This window comes from Necator americanus, chromosome I (assembly GCF_031761385.1).
Source record: "Necator americanus strain Aroian chromosome I, whole genome shotgun sequence".
NCBI lineage: Eukaryota > Metazoa > Nematoda > Chromadorea > Rhabditida > Ancylostomatidae > Necator > Necator americanus.
This window is the reverse complement of record NC_087371.1, coordinates 28,296,926-28,316,604: the sequence shown is the minus strand read 5'-3', so window position 1 is coordinate 28,316,604 and position 19,679 is coordinate 28,296,926. Positions and strand designations below refer to the sequence as shown.

Sequence of the window (19,679 nt, the reverse complement as noted above, 5' to 3'; positions counted from 1 at the left end):
TCGCATTTGTGAGTCCTTGCAAAGTTCTTGCGTAGTAATTTGTGATAAAGCGCAAAAAAGTATCCCGCATGAAGAGTCGATTGCGCAAAAACTTGATTTTAAGGGCAAAACAGGAATCTGGTGCAGACATCGAATAGTGTTAATCAAGTGCGTTTTCATTACGGTCATACAGAAACAAAAGAGAATAATGTAGAAAAAGAAAGGAAAAAGTGGAGACACAGAGTTAGGCTCGCCGTCTACAGAAATATCAACTTCCCCAAATCTCAAGAAAAAAAAAACCTTCGAAATATTTGTAATATTCAGGAAATCTATGCGCCGACATGAAGATTGCTGTGGTAAATCTCTAAAAACTTCAAAATGGATCGCTTTTTAATCGATCTTTTGCTTTCTGCTTTGCTACATTTGCTCGTGCTTCTGGCGCACGATGTCATTAGCAGAAATTCATCCAAGAGAACAAATTTACAATTTAAAAAATCGACTAAATGTAGCAGCAGCAAAAACTGAGCTGTCATTTCTCGCTTGTTAAAGAGCAGCGCTAGCGAAAATCCCGGATTTTGCGCCTTCTCCACAAATACTTAGTTCTACTCAGTTCAATACCTACTTTTCAGGAATGACAGCACAATCGCGAAACATCCACTACAAATTCACGAATCAGAGGATTAATGGACACAAGAGGCCTCCGTGCACTCGATAGAGTAAATTACACCCTCACTACAATCATGGAATACGCTTCATGCACTTCCATTATTTTCCCCATACAGTGTAGAGTTTCGTCGTTGGGTAAACTGAATCCTCTAAGGTCTTCTGCGGCCTATGATACAAAGGTTTCTACAGAAACAAGAATCCAATAGCGAAAATTTAAAAGATCACGCTGCCTTCAAACTTAATGCACTCTAGTGCAGAAAAAAATCACTAGTTCTCATAAAAATGACTCCATCAAAATCTATAGAATTTGAGAAATAGTCACATTCGAGCCGTCTGTGTGCATGCTGCCTCTGCGTATAATAAAATCCAGATTGGTCGTGCGGGTTATAAAAAAGGAGAAATTCCGTGGTTTTACCAGAAAAAGAATATTATACATGAATGAGAAATGATAAATCAACACTGAGCTGGGAAGGTTCGCGAGGGGAAAATACATTTAAAAAAATTACAAAAATATGCATAAATTTATCTAGGCATGGAGCTGTCCCTTAGGGCTCAATTAAAATCACAGAAACTGCTAGGATATGTGAGAAATGGTTATATTAACTTTGAAGTGGCTACAGTAGCAACATAATATAACATAGCACGCCGCTTATTCCTTGATATGTGGGTGGGGATCTAATCCAAGACAATCGGAGAAGAAAAAAGGTGAACCTTTTTCACTCGTATTCAAATTTAGTTTCATTTTATGAAATTTTTGACTTTTTATAAAAAAGTTCGCATTGTATACTACCGCGCACATGAAGTTCGGACGTATGGTATCCAAGGTCAAACTCCAGACATTAAGGGTTTTTTTCCCATTTAGTTGTACATATTGATGAAATTTGGAAGAAAATTGTCAGAATTGTATAGGGACTGGGTATAGGTTCGATATTCTGCGAAGATATATTTCTGTATACTGCAAAACACTAGAAAACCTAAACATATTCGAAAAGAACAACAGAACTCTATCAGAAATGCATCTGTTTTCAGGAAAAACTACTCAATTTGTGTATTCCCATAGTTGCGGCTATCGTTTCTCACATTTAGGTCAAATACCCAAACTTTAAGTCTGTAATCTTCCAATCCTTCTGAAATGATTTTCATGGGTGAGAAAATTTAGTAGAGGAAGCAATTTTAGATGTCGATTCTTTTTAAAACATCTTGAACATTTTAAAACATCTGACATTCCGCAACGTAAGGCCACAGATCTGCAACTTTCACAGGAAACCTTCGCTTCTATGTCCAGTGTTCATTTCCTTCATTTTGCAGACAAAGCAACGAATTTACACAAATATATAAATTCCAGATTTATACATGTATGCATAATTCTTGAACTTTTGATTAATAAACAAACCTGAACGTCATTCTGGGCCGAATTCGCTGTATCTGGACGGAGCTCAAAACTAAGGTGTTGTGTGTAAATTGTTTCTTTGAATTTACCCAACTCCCGTATGATATCGGTCAGTTCATTCTGTCGAGCGGCTGCTTCACGAGCGACCTCTTCCTAAACAGTCGGACAAACCATTTCCTAAATGAACACGGGGAAATCACCGACTCTATCTACATTGAGTGGGATACGAACAGCTCAACCTTCCTAACCATCTGCCGATTAACGTTTTTTTTTTCGCAAAGCAGACAAGAGACTGCAACACCCAAGCTCATGCAGTCGTCATAAGGGGCCCATGCAAACAGCTAGCCTTCATGGGACAAAAAATAACTTCTCAGTCGAGAGAAAAAAAAAAACCTGTACACAACCCTAACAACAATCTTTTCAAACCCTCATGCACCGCTGCAGCTCCAGAATTTATAGCTAAATTTTCATTCAAAACACAACCGAATATGCATGCATATGATTATTCATACAGCAAACTACACAATTGATGGGCAGTGGTGGAATACTGTCTAAACAGTGATTTTTTTTACCAAGAAACATATACACAAACTAGATTGAGCGATCCCTTAAGGCACAGTAGAAAGGTCATATACAATTGTGAATCCTGTAAGTGAAAAGGTAGAGTATCACATATTATGGGAATTGAGAAAGTTGGATCGATTCTATTCCAAGAGAACGCAACTAGCAAATCTGAATAAACTCAAACTCTGAGGTGGAATATGGATATAAGGACACATAAGTGACTGTTTCTGAGATGGCGCTGAATAAAAAATAACTGGGTACTTCCTTATCGAGCCCATGACGGGGCGTCATGAGTTTTTTCAGTGGTGCTCGACGAGTAGGTAGTATAAGCGGCAAGAGGATCTGTTCGTGACTTCCTAAGCTCGGATGGTTGTCCGTGCCAGTTTACGGTCTTTGTCCACGTTCTTGTGGTTACTCCACCTTCACCACTGGGAGAAGGTGCAGACTGCTGCTGAGCGAGATTTAGTTCTTCAATTGACATATTTAATGATTCCATCAATCGCTTGGCAGCATCGCCCTGCACATAATTAAGGTGGACTGCCTTGGGGATCGAATATCGCCGACCAGTATCAGGAACCACAATCTCACCGGTAAGCACATCAAGAAGACCAGTCTCAGCGGCTTCACGAACTGAAAGTCGTTGACCACCAGACGGATTAGTGATAACCTTTTCATCAGTATCGAACCGATTCGCTTCCAAATTTGCTAAGAATTCATGCTGTAGATCTGCGAGAGTAGAGGGGTCGTCAATTATGCTGCGGGCACGGTCTCCAATATTCGTTTGAGAATGTCGCATCCGTACGGTAAGAGAAGGCTCTTGTTTATGAGGAGTTAATCGGATCACACTGCTTTCCTCTCGGAATTTAGGGACGCTTGTCCGACTCCCTCGTTGACCTCCATCCACATTCTCAATTTTGAACTTGTACCCCTCCGCATCTCTTCGCTTCACTGCTTCAGCGACTGCTTGTGCAGCCTGCATCGGCGAGGCAATCAGTGCGATGAGTCCTCCTTTTACTGCATCCCTCAATGTCATCTTAAGATTCCCAGCGATATATTTCCCATCACTGTCGATTTTCTTGCGGGAAAGTGCTTCTTTGAGAGTGAGTGTCTGCCCACTCTCAAGATCGTGAAGCAGCGAATCTCCGTCTATCACATCGCGTTCAACAGCATCTTTAAAGGTGAGGTGCAAACTAGTTCGCTTATCACGAATCCGCCCTGAGTTCTCGTCAAACTCCTCAGAATTGAGAATGTTGCAAAGATTTTTCTCATCAGAGCCTTCCATAGCTTCTACGTTCCCAGTATCGATGTATCCCTGCTCAATAGCCTGAGCAATTGTGATCTGACGACCGGTGTCTGGGTCTGTGAAGATATTTGAGCTCACATCAATTAGTCCCTTACCCAAGGCCTCAGCGAAATTTAACTTGTCGATTTGTCGGAGTCTCTCACCGATTTCACTGGGAATTCGTCCATCCTCCACCGCTTTAGCAATAGGAACGATGCTTTGCCGAGAAAGTTGGATGGTTTTGTTTTTGGGATCAACTAGTTTTGCTTCAACAGCATCAATAAGATTTAAGTGACGATGTGTCCTATAATCTTCAAGGAAGGGTTTTGTGATGGCATCGTAAGTACCACTGTCAATGAGACCTCGGTCAACTGCGTCCTTCAATTCAATGTCTTCCGATGTTATGGGATTGTGGTATTTCCCACTTTTTGTGTCTATCAAGCCCTCGTTGAGGGCGTTTGTGACAGGAACACGTTGGCCTTTTGTAGGATCGAAAACCCCATCGCTAGTGATAGCTTGATAAACAGATTTGATTATGTCAAGCCAAGTTAGACGTTTACGAGTATGAGGATCACGAACTTCACCTGTTCGGGCGTCTACAATGCCTAACTCGATTGCTCTTTTAATTGGTATTCGTTCGTTGTTAGCAGGATTGCATACACCCTTAGGCAGGGTTTCTGCCAAGGTGACGTCAACCAATCCCATATTGGCCGCCTGTGTGAGTGGGATCGACTCGCCCGATTTGGGATTCCTGTAGCTGAGCTCTCGAATGTCAATAATTCCAGCACGAATAGCGTCCTCCAAACTTATCTTCTCCATGTGGGCATCAAGCACGCCATTGTTGAGCGCGTTTTGGATGTTGGATCGGAAAACGGAGTAGGTTTTCGTCATCTGCTTGCCTTTCTTATCCACGCGTGCTAAGCCCATTCTTTTTGCATCCTCCAGTGACATGGTACGATTATTTCTCTTGTCCCTAATCCTGTCGATACCGACAAATTCGGCATGTGGCTCAAGCTCTACAGACTGCACTTGTGAAGTGCTTTTCACTGTTGTTTTAGTTTCAGTAACGAATGGATCACCATGCATCTGGATAGTGAATTTCATACCTGTAGAAGGGTCGACATATTCTCCTTTTTCGACACCACCTTCTCCCCGTACTACCTTCACCATAACCTGCTTGCCACCACCGAGATCAACATACTCGTGCCTGTCACTTCCATTCCTGCTTGAAGGCAGCACTTGTTTCGGAGCAAACGGTGTCAGCTGTAGTTTTTGTTCTACAATTTTGTGAGCACTATGCGAAGGACGAGAGGTTGAGCCAGCTCCTGCTATCAGACCAGTAGTGAGCGCTTGCGGAAAACTTGTCGCTTCATTGGTCTGTTGGTTGTGGATGAGTCCACGTTCAGGATCTACAATCCGACGAGAAATCGCTTCCTTGTAGGAATATTCGACTCCGCTTGCGGGATCACGAACAACAACCGAACTGTGGTCCACCAAGTTCTTTTTGAGGGCTTCATGGAGTGGTAGTGGGGCTCCTCCAGGTTGTGTATAGTGTCCTGTGGCCAAATCAAGACGACCCGAAAACAAACCCGACTCAAGGGAATCGCCAAATCTTTTTCCCTGAAGAATTCCCGCCTGAAGGGCGGAGTTGAGATCGTGTTTCCTCTGTGTTTGAGTATCCAGCACTGTACCTGCGGTATCATCAACAATGCCTTCCTGAATGGCCTCCAAGAGAGACAACGTTTTGTTGTTTCTTCTATCCAAGACAGTTGTGTCATAGGGATTGAACAGGCCTTTAATTATTGCTTCTTTGAGAGTCATTTGACGGTTTGTATCCGGATGAGTGAACATACCACTCTTCGAGTCGTACCATCCTAAGCTTAATGCTTTTCCAAGAGTGTTTTCACCGTGAGCAGTGCCAGTCGATGTCGCTTCCTTCTTAGCAACCTGTGTTCTAGTTTGCACTTTTACAGATGTGTGCACAGCATCGCCAGCGTTATCGGGAACACCTCCCGTTGGATAAATTCGATGCTGCTGAGCAGCTTCAGTAAAGGACAACCGTTTGTTGTCAATCTTGTCAAGGTAATAGCCTCTCTTATCTATGATACCCCATTTTTCAGCTTCAACAAATGACATTTCTCGCCCGGTGAGAGCATCACGAACGGCTAGATCTTCGGGCGTTATTTTTCCCGAATGAAGTGCTTGTTCAAGGGTAAGCCGTTCGCCTGAAAGATGATCGACAAGAAGACCTTTGGTAGAATCGAATGACCAAGACTGCTCCGCCTCTTCTACCACGGGCACCCCAACTGGACGGAAACTGATAACGGGACCTCCTCCAGATGGAATATGAATGATATTCTTGGAACCACCACCAGCAGGTACAACAGCTTCAGCATCGATTATAATAAGACCAGCTTCAATTGCTTTTTCGATGGTAAGTGATCGTCCTTGATGCGAAATGGATCCATCTGTGGCTATGATTTTCTTTTCAAGAGCCTCCTTAACGTTGATAAGGCGTCCAGTTTTAGGATCTTTCACAGAGATAGAAGAGGAGTCAATAACACCTAGTTCAATTCCGTCAGCGAAGGAAATGGCTCGGTCGACATTGGGTGAAGTGATATTGCCAGAGCTGAGGTCAATTATACCTTTGCGCTCAGCCTCATAAATGTGGTACCCATTTACTGGTACCTCCATTGCTCCCTTGCCTCCAGTGATTGCTCTGTAAACTGAGACACCACCTGGACCGCCAAGAGCAGTCGTCTCAGTAGTGCGAACACGCTTAACAGTTGTTACAGACTCCTCAATATTCTTATCTGGATAGTATTTAGGAGCTAGCTGTTGGCCAGTTTCAGTGATGGATTCCGTTGTTTTCTCCTCAATTGTCGGTCCAACGCCATTGCTCTTTGATGGTACAATCCATTCGCTAGATGGATCAACGAGACCTTGGTTTAGAGCATCATCGAGACTCATATCAATATCACCTTGTCGGAATCGTTGATTTCGAGAATCTATCAGACCTTGTTTCATAGCCTCAGCAAGAGTTACTTTAACTTGGTCTGTAGCTAGCTCGAATCCTGTTTGTCCCGGACGACTGACGCGTTTTTTCTGCTCAACCTTTTTAACCGGAGCTATAAGAGAGGGCGACACATCAAACAAGGCAGCAACTTGGATAGCTCCACGAAGACTTACGAGACCAGCATCGTAGGCTTCACGAGCAGACATCTCGTGTTTGGTATTTCTGTTGAAGAAAACGGCTTTGGTAGGATCTACAATGCCTTTCGACACTGCCCTCACAAGGTTCAGACTGTAGTCACCGCGATCATCCCTGATGCCAACGGGCTTCACAAGAAGCTCGTGCAGTGTCTGATCTATAATTGACGTCGCCTTTTGATCGGATATGAGGAAGCTTTCCTGAGTTGCAAGGTCAACAACACGTTCAGCATTAGGAATGATCGCACCAGCTTCGCAAGCTTCATTAAAACTCATGCTTTGACCTGTGCGTGTATTCTGTATGCCTCTGACATCAAAGATACTGTGACGAACTCGTTTCGTAAGAAGTCCTTCCCTAACAGCTTCGGGAATAGTGAACTCCTTCTGCTGTTTTTCGAGAATGATTTTTCCATCAGCGCCAAGTATTCCTCTCTCCATCGCCTCTGCTATGGAAATTACGTCCTTCTCGTCAGGATCAACAATGTGCCGAACTTCAGCATCTAAAAGCCCAGCAGCTATAGCTTCAAGAATTGTATGTCTATGTTTAGTTCCACGGTCGATGAAATGATTGGTGGAGTCGATAAGATCTTTTTCCAGCATTTCAGTCAATGTCGAAGGCTTTGAAATTAAGCCTTCGGCATAAGCTTCACGAAGAGATAGTGAGCGCCTAGTCTGAAGATCGGTGAAGTTTCCGTTACGAGTATTGATTGCATTGCGCAGCATAGCGTCTTTCAGGTCCAACCGTGTGTTCTCCGCGGTGTTCACAACCTCGGGCACGTAAAGATTAAGAAGGCCTAGCTGCTTCGAACATGCTTCTCTGAGAGTGAAGGTGTCCTTGGTGTTCTTGTCGACGAACTCACCATTGTTAGCATTAATGAATCCTTCTTTGATCGCATCAGTGAGAGTAATAGCGATCATAGGTATTTGTTGAAGAGAGACAAGTTGAAGGTAGCCATGATAGAGCGCATCTCTAATTGGCATTGACTCATGAGAATATTTGCCGACGAATTGTCCGGAAACGGTATTCAGGACACCCTGATCAATCGCGCTGTGCAACGCCATAGGGGGAAGCTTTAGAATGCCCATTTTGACTAGCTTTCTTTGAGTTTCCATTGTGAGGATTCCCTTAGCAACCCAGTCGTAGAGCTCAAGCATTTCACCGCTGTGTATGTCGTAAAGGTGTCTAGTTTCAGGATCGTACAAGCCTATCTGGATGGCTTCGAGAAGTGTTAATTCTCTCTTTGTTTCTGGATGTCGAATACCGTAACGGGTGTTCAGAACGTCATTGAATGTGCCATCAATGTACCCAAGCTCAACGGCTTTCTCAAGACTAATACGACCAGAATGTATATCGAAGAATTGGCCACCACCAGCGCTGAGATCAAGTAGTCCCTGGCGAACAGCCTCGACGAATGTGAGGATTTCTCCTGTTTGCTTATGCAAGGTGCCTTCCATTTCATAGAATTGTGTTTTAGTGACAGTTTCCTCCTGATACATTTGCATTTCATCCTCGTGTTCTGTGATTTTCGCCACATCGGGTAGATCTCCCATCACTTCCCATTCATCAGGATTCTCTTGACCAACCACCTCATGCATTTGGTTACCTTGCACAATGTTGAGAGGAGGCATCTGCAAATATTTACACTAAGTTCATTTCCAAAATAAGACAGACTTAGATAGGAGCGCAATGAGAGGATTGATACTGTTAATTCGTGTTGATTAGGGCACTCACTCGGAATCACTCGAAAAGCTCACTCAAAAGCGACTAAGTAGAAAGCATGAAACTTACCTTCTTTTTTTCTTGTTCTCTACGTCGCCTCTCTTCTTCTTCTCTACGACGCCTTTCTTCTTCTTCTCGTCGACGCCTTTCTTCTTCTTCTCGTCGACGTCGCTCTCTGTCCTCATCCTCACGTCGTCGCCTTTCTCTGTCTTCATCTTCACGTCGTCGCCTATCTCTATCTTCATCTTCTCGTCGCCGTCTTTCTTTCTCTGCCTCTTCGCGTCTTCGTCTTTCTTCTTCTTCACGTCGGCGACGATCCTCGTCCTCTCGTCTCTTTCTGTCCTCATCTTCTCTTCGTTTGCGTTCTGCTTCTTCTCGACGCCGCCTTTCAGCTTCTTCAGCTGCTCTCCTAGCTCTATCTGCCTCTTCAGCGAGTCGTCTTGCTCTGTCCGCCTCTTCAGCGGCACGACGCGCAGCTTCTGCGGCTTCTCGCTCTCTTCTCAGTCTATCTGCATCCTCAAGAGCCTTCAAACGAGCTGCCTCAAATGCACGGCGTTTCGCTTCTTCATCAGCTTTCCTTCTGTCTTCCTCCTCCTGTAAAGTGCCAAGTCCAAGCCTACATAGTTATCCACTCACACTACACGACATGTCAAAGCACTCGGAAAATCTCCGCCGCACGTGCCACTGGAGTGAAAGCGAGAAGCACACAGAAGATAGCGGTGAGTGGAGATCGTGCGGGCAGGAGACAGCCACAAGCATGAGAACGAAATGAACACTCAAAAACAACGGCACACACGAAACTGAAAAACCTAGGAAGTACTCTACACACGTAACATTCTCCGTTACAATTCTAGCACAAGCTGCACCAGTGGCGGCAGCTGTCTGGACCACAGCCACAGGACCTAAAAACAATCCTACGGATAGTTAGTGGGAGTTGCAAGTACAAAAAACTAGCATAGCTGAAATAAGTTAAACGGCAGATAGCTAGTTGGATTAATTGTTCAACATTTAGGGTCAATTAATGTTGTATGTCAGCGGCTTGTGATATGGGCACAATGGTTAATTGCCAAGACCGTCCCAGTGGACAAAGCGGTGATTTTCCGTGAATTCTAAAAAACAAAAGTGATAGAATACACATGAATCGGCTGCCTCAAACGAAAACTAGAACATCTTACTAACGGACGTGAAGCGAGACGTGTTGAAATGGACAAATATTTAGTGAAAAGGCTGCCGATACGTGTATTTTATGTATTAAAAAGATCCGACGTACCTGCTTCTGTCGCTTCCAATTCTGAATCAACACTTGCATGTTGTTGCGTCTTTCAAGGATTAAACTGCTCAATTGAGCAAATCTTCTGTTCAGCGCCTCTAACTCTTCAGTCACTATTTGAGCTCCATTCTTCGGTTGTGGTTTTGTACGACGGAACTCTTGTTTTATCGCAGGTCCATGAATCCCCACAATTGTGTCATGGAATTGACCCATGCGGCTATCGTATCCCTAGAAATAGGATGGAAATTTGCGGCACAAAATGACTGAATGATGCGAATAATCACCTTTGCTTCACGAATAAATTTGCCTCCTTCTCTGTTCACATTTTCAATCGCTTCCGTGCGTTCTTGAAGTTGAGCGTATTCAGCTACAAGAAGATCAAGTTGTTGTTGGTATTGTTCCGGATGTAGTTCTTCTGGTTTGCGTAATTTATTAATCGTTTCTTCGACACGATCCAACCATGCCATTTCATTTTCATATTCGCTTCTGAAAAAAAAAATTAATTAAGACAACGGAGACGTTGGCCACTGAGTCAATCGTTCAATCGCTCACACTCTTATGGTGAGAAGCGTTATGAAAAGTCGTTCACTCTTTCCTTTTCCTTGGTAAAGTGTTACTAATTTTATCATATGTTAGAAAATATGAGGACGAGGGGCAGCAAAAAAGAGACTCCTCTCGGATATATGAAAGTATTTACACCTGGTAACTACAAATGGTCCCAATATTTCATTTAATTAAATATTCGTAACGAATAATGGTCGAACGCTCCATACACTATAAAACAATGTCATACTTACATACTCATAAGCTTTCTATTATAGGGTGAGTTTTGTTCCCGAGATTGATTTTGAGAAAACTACTGAAAACTGTTCGAAACTTTCTTTCACGTCTCCATTTCGTAGTTTCGAAAAGGATTCTTCCATAGCAACTTTCCGCTGCCGTTATGGAAGGAGGACCACGAAAAAGTAGCGCCTCTCGAGAGATTAAAAGATAAGATGAACGAACAGATATGTTGTTTTTATTCATTTAAATAAAAGTAATAAAAATTTCATTCTGTTCACTTCGGTCGATCAGCGAACTAAGAAGAAGCCAAAGTGATGGCGCTCAGGATAAAAACCGTCATCCACACTTTAGGGGTGAGGGGTGGGGCAGGGCTTATAAAGCGGTCTAACTGATCGCTCCGCGGTAGCTAATCAATCAGCTTCTTTCAATTTATAAATGCAAGACAAAAGAAATTAGGTCGATCGTGCCATGATGCAAATCTGGCAAAACTGCAACTTCTGGATTCCACTCTTCAAGACTACCGCTCCGCTTTCACGCGTCGTCGAAGGAAATCACACTCATATTTATGTGGTAAAATTTGTATGAAGTAGATTAAATCATGACTATCTTTATCCTGAGCTAATTCCATAACCTTTTTCACAAATACGTATCTTATATTTTATATTTTATGCTCATATTTCATTCGTATTTTTATATATTTTATACTTATTTTACATATTTTCTAATTTATAACTGTTGCTACCGTTGATTCTTGGAATTGAAGACTTATATGAACATCCTTTTTCCACTCATCAATGGTTCGTATATAACATCAAAATTACTAAAGAAGACACAGATAACAAACGAAAGAAGGGATCTGTGCATGTCTTGTGGAAGACTCTGGAAAACTTGTTTCTGTACGAACCTGTAGACCATCTGTGTTTGAAGGGCACGTTCGGCAGCCTTCAGTCTCTCAGCTACTTGAGCGCAAACGTTCTCCCATCGTACGTTGAGTTGTTGGACCTCATCCTCAATCCTGTCAACGTCTGGATGACTGAAATAGGATTACTGGTTCAAAAGATGAACTAAAAATGAGATGATGCACTCATTAGCAACAGTCACCTGCTCTGGCCGATACGTGTACGAGCTACATGTTGTCTTAGTAGAGCGACGTTCTTGTTCAAGGTATCTATGACAGTTTGTTGTTGCTGAAAACAACATGCATCGATGCATTCCACCATGAAGAGGTTTTTTTTTCTCGAATCGTACCTGTAGCACCATATTCATTTCTAAAAGTTGTGAATGATGACCGCGTAGTTTGTCAAGAGCTGCAGGTAGGTCGTCGAACGAGTTCAAGGTGATCTCATGCGCTCGAACGATATCCGACACCTCGAGGATTCCGTTCAGGACAGATTCCAGGACCTGCGATGAATTAAACGATTCATATCTCAAAAGTTAAACAGAATAAACGTGGTCTCACCTTAATTCTCTCCACATACATACGTGACAAATCCCAAAGGTCCTCCCAGAGGCTGTTAAGGCGGTCACTGTTGACGCGTTGGGTAGGGGTAGGATTCGGAAGTTGCCGGAAAAGTTCCTTGACATTGGCTACGTCCGCGTCCAAAGCCTACAACGTAAGGAAATATTCGAATCCATAAAGTAATAACCAAGAATCTTTAGAAAAAAAGAAAGAAGCAAAATGGTACCTGTAGGGCATCTTCAAAGCTCTTATGATCGACTATTACCCCCTCTAATTCAGCTGGAGTTCTCGAAATTGGTTTTCCAGCGTTATCGTTAAGCTTTCGCCAAGCGTCCTCCAACTTTCTAAGAAGGTCACCGATCTTCTCATCGAACAACGATGAATGATCAGGCTCTGAAGCAAAACACGTTAATGGGAATAAAAAAAGGGGTAAAAAGTTGCATACCAGGCGGCTTCTGACTGGCATTCAAGAGGTTCCAGAAGTGTTCATTGGTGCGCCTAAGCTCCTCTTTCAAACGTAAGGCAAGAGGGTCATTCGGATCCATCTCAGCTAGTAATTTGTTAGCATCGTCGTTTAGAGCGCGCATGATAGCGTCACGTTGGTCAGGATCAATTGCATTGAATGTGTCCAGATCCCAACCTCTGTAAATGCGAATTTTGGTGGATTTTACTCAATGGAGTAGATGATGAACTTACTGGATGGTTTTCATGGTGTTCAATACCATGTTGAAGCGAACCATACGATGTTTCTTCTCCCATAACTTCCTCAGTTTCTCGAATTGTTGTAGAAGGCGGTTCAAATAAGCTGTCAGTTTAGGATCAGGAGGTGGAATGCGGAACACCACCGACGGAACAGTTCCTTCAGCTCCAGATAGATCGCGGACGACCCATTTGATGAGATCAGAATTGTCCAATAGTGTTATCTCGTCGCCTGTGAACAAAAAATTAATTTTGTAGGATTTTAATCCGGTAATCCAGTTCCTACTTCATACTCACCGGCTTTGATGTGCACATTCTTATCCGAATAATCACACAACGCTGTCACAGCGATAGGTCGCGTAATCCGTTCTCCTCGCTGCCAAAGCGGTGAGATCGTAGCGCAACGTTCGGTGAGCGCCATCAAAACTGAGTGGTACTTGTTCAGAATGTCCTGAAAACAAAAATGTATGGAAGAATAAGTAGTCATAGGTTCCAATAGTGAATGAATCAGTTCTTTAATTTCCATTTTTAATTCTTTTGTTATTATTACTTATTTAATATTTTTATTTAAATTTTTTAAAAGCATCTTTTATCGAGTATTGAAACAGGAAAGTGGCCTATAAGAAAATGTTGGTGGATTTTGGATCCTTCGGATGTTTTTGTGGACCAACGAACCCAGGCATTATTTTAAAAAAACTAATTTTTCAAAGATTTTAACTTATTTATCATTATTATTCTTTAGTTTTCAGTTTTTTTAGTGTTTATAGATTGCGTAGTGGTTATTCTATAATTTAGTCCTGGACAGTAATAGACTACTCACATCAGTGTATACAAAAAATTGCCAAATTAGCTAATTAATCAACTATTATTATTATCATTTCAAAAAAGATGCAGACTAATGTGTATCTAAGCCGAAAAAAAGCCACCCAGTTAAACTTTCAGGTGGCCAAATGTATCACCAAATGTAATTTATAAGTCATTTCTTTCAATTATGATATTATACTCTTGTCATATATCTTATGTAATCTTTTTTTTTCAAATAAATCCCCCTTCGCTCTCTCTCCCTCTCCAAACTTATTAAAGGGGAACGGAAAATGATAGGGAAGTTCAAAAACAATGAAGAACAATTTCCTTACAAAGTATTAACGGGCAAAATAATGATAGAAGTGCATAGTATTAACAAAAAGAATTCTTTCTTTTCCTTTTCTTTTTTTCTCTTCTTTTCTCTTTTCTTTTTTTTTCAAAATTTCCAAGATTTAAAGGAATTTTTACAGTATTTGAAGACAAAAGAATGGAGTTCTATTAAGCAAGTCAACTAAAACACAAATTCACATTTATTCGTTTTACTTTAAATATTCATGCATTATTGCCTGATATTTCAAAGCAGTCAAACCCTTAAAAAAATCCTCTTTGAAAACTGACATGCGATAGTTATCAAAATTAATGATTACGGGAATTGTGACCGTTCTAAATGCAGCTGTCGACTTCGCCTTAACGACCTCCTGGGTGACCTCATTGCTAACTGCACTTCGAGGTTATTCACGGACCGTTCACGAATACATCATCCCTTTTACGGAGTAGTGCCATTTAAACGGCGGTGCACTATGTATATGTGTTGCCTCCGTTAATGCCTACACTTCGTTTTTCTGTTCACACTAAATTTTCTTAATTATTTCTTGTGTTGAAACAAACAAAGTGAGTTCTAAGATTCTAACGGAACCTATAACAGAACTTTAATCTGATCTAACAACAACATCGGAATTTTCATGCTGAATAGTTTTCAAGATTCAATGGTTTTCAAGATCAGCACCTTCTACCGTTGTGTCCAAACTCAGAGCTGAATATTTTCTTCAATTTTTCAGTCACTGTCTTCGAAAATGCAGAGTCATCTACATAGATCTCCTGATAATTGAAAATAAAGTTTCCTGCTTTCATGTTATCGGAAAGCAAACATTTCTATTCACTTAATCTTATTTTTTCTATTCTAAAAAATTGATGGTATAGTTGTAAACTTTGTTAAAATTAAAAATTAAAACCTCAATTTGTGAATTTGAAAATTTGAAAATTTGAAACTTCACCTTAATTTGCAAATTAATAGCAAGCTGGCACCTCAAATAACAACAACTGAAAAAGAAGCTTAAAATAGTTGCAGCGTAAAGATTCATAGGTGTCTGAACACCGTTAAAAATATGGGAAATTTCTGAGCGTTCTCTGAAAACAACGTGCAAAAATGTGTAATGTGAAGTCAAACTTTTTAATTGTTGACTTAGGGCATAGTACGAACGAGGGAAAGTAAAAAAAAGCGAGAGAACGAAAAAAAAAGGATAGAAACGGAAGGACACAAAGAATCTATGAAAAACAAGGGGTACAGTACTCCCAAGAGGTAATTTTAATTGGTTAAATGAGGACAAATCAAGACATCTTTAGAATAAAGGGAATACGAGAAAAAAAAAACCAGGAAGATCAGATCCAAATAAGCCGAAATGAACTCTGCACTGAAACAGATCCCGCAACGATAATTTCATCAAGATCTGATAAAGATCTCGCAGCTCATAAAACTCTTACAAGGTTAGGTTTGTTATGTAAACCAATTATTTAACTTTCAATATTATTACTAAAAATTTTCAGTCCCCAATCCCCGATATTTCATTTGATTCGGTGATTCGAATGTGACCAAGCTTTCCGGGAATATCCGGGAGAAAAAACTAGAATTTTTAAGTTGATTTTTGCTATCAATTTTAATGATTGAAAATTCGGAACGAGAATATTCAATTTTCAGCCGATTCGCTTATCAGTGTGACAAAACGTGATCCCACAATATATGCTGATCCTGAATCACGACAGCACTGCAACTTGAACAGTAAGTGATGCTTTCGTCTAACTTTTGCGAAGGCTTGACAGTTTTTATTGGTTTCAATTTTTCGTCAGAAGACCTAGCTCAACTAAGTGATTAAATAATTCCTGACATGATTAATTTTTGATGAATTTGATTCTGTACTCAGTGAATTCTTCAGTTGAATTATACTATCCAAATTTAACGGGAAACAAACCTTCATTTCATCCAATTCACGAAGTAATCTTTCTCCTTCTTCCAAATCGAAGTCTGTGCGATTATAATTGTTTTCCAGGCGAACAGCTTGCTCTTCCATCCACGCTTCAGCGTCCGCCGCCTCCTCAGTGAACTGGAATTTGAGTCAGTGTACGAAACATAAAAGACGTGTACTTCTTAGTTCAAACTTTTTGCAGTTTAAAATTTATTGTAATTAAAACTGTTCCATGTTTTCTCATGAAGCAGATTCACTTCTGCTGATGTTAGACCTTTAAAAAGGAGTTCCTGTTCTGGATTTTTACATTTTTTTTTTGTGTTTTCCTCCTTCAGGTGAATTCGAGCAAATATATACTCTAACTCTGAACTTTGACAAGTCACCAAGGTTTCCAAAACTAACCGATTTTAGATTGAGTGCATCTCGTAAATGTTCTTCCAAGCATTTACTCAAAGCTAGTAGCCAATCCCATTGATTTTGCATGGTTCTTAAGTACACTTCGATAACATGAACAGCCGGATGACCCTGATTGAGTAGAGCCGCTCCCTGATTATGTACATCGTTGTACTGTTTCTCGCGCAATTCCATCTCATGAAGAAGCTGAAAGAAACGGTTCCCCACGTGTTCGTCGTTAAAATTTCTCGTTCGTGTTCTCGAATGTATGAATAAAGACCTGCTTATAGTAGTTTGTTAACATCGGAAGATCCAACTGCTTGATGTCTGACCAATTACGCGTCACTTCGATCTCTTCACGTTCCGAAACCCAGACCAGTTCCAACTGTGCAGCTCGTACAAAAGCGATCAAAGAGTCCTAAAAGTAATTGTCAAACGGTTGCAATATAGGATTTCCTGGAACCTCGATCATTCTGAATTTAAAAATATTACCAAGTCAAGCATTCTTCCGGCAGATAAATCTCTCAACTGTTGATATTCGGACTCCAGTACACGAAGAAGTTCGCAGTACTCATAAGTGTCCTCTGCTGAGACCTCAGCCTAAAAATTAGAGGATAAGTCGGAAGAAAAAAATGAAAAAAGAGGAAATATGAAATCGCAAATCTATCCAGCTCAAGATTTTTCTATCCATACGTCCCTATTCAACATCCACAAAAGCTGATGAACAATATGTGACGTCGGCTGAGTCAAATTCAACACCTGTTTGTCACCTAGACCTTGGAAAGCGTTGTTCTACCGTAACATTCTGCGTTTTGCGAAAAGAAGCACGCGTGAGGTTTTTTGTTTTCTTTAGCAAGGGAATAACCTATCAACCCACCACACAATCTGCCGGAAAGGGCCAACTTTGCTGTAAAATGTAAAAATTTTACTTCAAAATTCGTAAATTTCAAAATTCTAGCAGGCGCTATTCTTCCCTGTTTTTTTTTCTGTTTTATGGCACACCTATGCGTAATTACAAAAAAAATGTTTAAAATGTTAAATAAAAGTCCACTCTACATGTGGTATCTATCATACCGCTAAATGCTTACCATTTCCGACAAAATTCTCATTATGCCCGACGTAACCCCATCCCCTCGCTCGAAAACGGTTTCGCTCAGTGAGGTGTGACTGCGTCGGAGCATCGTCGCCGCCGACACCGCTACGAGCAGCATACAACTACACACAAACATTCAAAAACTAGCCACGCGCCCGCGCATGCCAAAGATACAGGAAACGCATACAGCGCCAGAAATGCGCCGTCTCCGCGCACTGCTCAACAATACATCACATTCGTTCAAAAAAAAAAAACATCGCATACATTCAACAATCAATGTCATTGAATTTTATTCGAATATTTTTCTCTAGCACAAGAATCAAAGAACATTACCTGACGTGCAATGCATTCGTCTACATTTTGACGGAAATCCTGAATATCCCGATTGTCTAGCTTATGTTGTTCAAACATCTCTTCTAATGTCTCCAGATCTTCTAAGAATTCCATTTCGGAGAGTTTTTCCTGCAAGTCAACTGGAGTGATGTGCAGCCGTAACTTATTTGTGTTTTCCAGATTTACCCGACGACTTGATTTTCACTTTTGTTTCTCCTCTATAATTTTTTTGAAACATTTACCCCCAATTCTTTTATCTCAATGTTTTTCCTCTACAGGACAGGTCTTTCTGTTACCCACCATTTTTTTAGGCAAATAGAAAAAAAGCGGCGCAAAAAGGATTGTAAAGAGAGAAATGATTTTCATGGTAGGGAATGTAGTTCGTGTTCTATATTTCAGAAAAAAAATGACGATTAGAATTCCTTTTTTCTTCCAGGTATCTTCTCTTTAAAATTAAAAAACAAATAAAATATTTAACTTAGACGTGGAAGGCAGCTCATTGCTGGACTATCAGATCAATTTCTGTTTGTAGAAAAGCGTGAATGATCATTTTCTTTTCGGAAAAGGAATCGGAACTCATAAAGAGGCCCTGTTGCGAGCAAAAATAGGTAACGATTCACAAATATTGCTGATTAACCCCAGGAAAAATGTCTTATGAATGAATAATGGTAAAACCCCGGCACGAGAATCCTCACCAATCGAACGCGAACCCATTCAATACATTCCTGGACACGGTTGAATGACGCAGTACGAATGGATTCAAGGCGTGCAGCGTTCTCCTTTCTTAGAGTCTCAGTGCGCACACCAAGGCGAACAAGTATTTGGTTAGTGAGACGATCCAAATAAGCAGTACGACGTTGATGGAGTCCATATACTCTGAAGGGGAAAATGATCAGCAAATAAAACTTATTGTATATAACACACCACTTTTTTTAGTGTATGCTACTTACTGTCGATAGAAATCATTCGCTTCTGGATGATTATTTGCTTTTAGTTCTTCAACATCTTCAAAGAATCCTCCAATGGGAATCTCTAACGCATTCAAATCATCGACGATTTCGTTTACTGCTCGTTCGATTTCTCCGGCGCGAGCTGAGTCCACACGTGACTCCACTTCTTCGATACCTGAAAAATTGAACATAAACAAACACAGTAATTGAGAGCTAAGAGTGAGCGCTAAACAAATTTACTCACGATTGAGTATTAGGTCGAGTTTCTCGTTAGTGATACCAATTCCTCTTGTCAGTCTACTTATCAGGTCACTCAAGTTGCTCTGCAATAGAATCGTCCTCGAAGAGATCATCGCGGTAATCAATATTATAGAAAAGAACAACTACACTAGCACAATGAAAGCGATCGACACGTTCTGATAAAATAGTAAGTAATATTAGTAGAAAAGACAGTGTTTATAAAGCAAAAACACACCTCTACGATTGCCGATTGCAATCTGTTAAATCTTTTCTCACTCAGTTGAGTGAGATTCAGCCATGCATTAGTCAACGAATGCTCGGTGTAATTATGTGGGATACAAAAGTGCTCAGTGCCAGACAAGTGACGATGCAAATATTCGTATGTTTCCAGTAAACGATGATACTCTTCTTCATAGATTGTTCGGGATTCAGTACGAAATTTTTCCATTTCTGCTAAGGATTCGGTTGCTGATATTGTCGATATCGGATCATTCATAGAAACGATCGATCTATCAAGCCATTCCATCCATTTCCGTACTTCCACAATGTATCGTTGTTGCAGCGATAAAAGCTGTGATGTAAATGCAGTGTTAGTTCAAGGTTA

The 19,679-nt window shown here is 41.0% G+C and overlaps 2 protein-coding genes across 7 annotated transcripts in view; both read right to left on the bottom strand.

Moving 5' to 3' along the window:
- RB195_007126 (uncharacterized protein) overlaps positions 1–2,346 on the bottom strand; it is a gene marked incomplete at both ends in the record, with an annotated part of 37,433 nt that extends 35,087 nt beyond the window's left edge. The window contains 2 exons of one of the 2 annotated variants that reach the window (XM_064180589.1): positions 2,039–2,188; positions 2,275–2,346. In XM_064180589.1, the coding sequence (XP_064037450.1) occupies positions 2,039–2,188; positions 2,275–2,346 (222 nt within the window). The remainder of the gene's footprint in view (positions 1–2,038; positions 2,189–2,274) is intronic. The other variant, XM_064180590.1, reaches the window with a different exon arrangement.
- A 518-nt stretch (positions 2,347–2,864) lies between these two features.
- RB195_007125 (uncharacterized protein) overlaps positions 2,865–19,679 on the bottom strand; it is a gene marked incomplete at both ends in the record, with an annotated part of 45,790 nt that continues 28,975 nt past the window's right edge. For 3 of the 5 annotated variants that reach the window (XM_064180585.1, XM_064180587.1, XM_064180588.1), the window contains 21 exons: positions 2,865–8,720; positions 8,881–9,405; positions 10,082–10,102; positions 10,178–10,309; positions 10,366–10,567; positions 11,769–11,897; positions 11,966–12,051; positions 12,113–12,265; positions 12,324–12,470; positions 12,550–12,716; positions 12,769–12,965; positions 13,020–13,254; positions 13,320–13,473; positions 16,073–16,204; positions 16,469–16,666; positions 16,740–16,877; positions 16,952–17,059; positions 17,886–18,014; positions 18,581–18,761; positions 18,836–19,010; positions 19,080–19,158. In XM_064180585.1, the coding sequence (XP_064037444.1) occupies positions 2,865–8,720; positions 8,881–9,405; positions 10,082–10,102; positions 10,178–10,309; positions 10,366–10,567; positions 11,769–11,897; positions 11,966–12,051; positions 12,113–12,265; positions 12,324–12,470; positions 12,550–12,716; positions 12,769–12,965; positions 13,020–13,254; positions 13,320–13,473; positions 16,073–16,204; positions 16,469–16,666; positions 16,740–16,877; positions 16,952–17,059; positions 17,886–18,014; positions 18,581–18,761; positions 18,836–19,010; positions 19,080–19,158 (9,144 nt within the window). Of the gene's footprint in view, positions 8,721–8,880; positions 9,406–10,081; positions 10,310–10,365; positions 10,568–11,768; positions 11,898–11,965; positions 12,052–12,112; positions 12,266–12,323; positions 12,471–12,549; positions 12,717–12,768; positions 12,966–13,019; positions 13,255–13,319; positions 13,474–16,072; positions 16,205–16,468; positions 16,667–16,739; positions 16,878–16,951; positions 17,060–17,885; positions 18,015–18,580; positions 18,762–18,835; positions 19,011–19,079; positions 19,159–19,310; positions 19,647–19,679 lie in introns of all 5 variants that reach the window. The other 2 variants (XM_064180586.1, XM_064180584.1) reach the window with 2 other exon arrangements.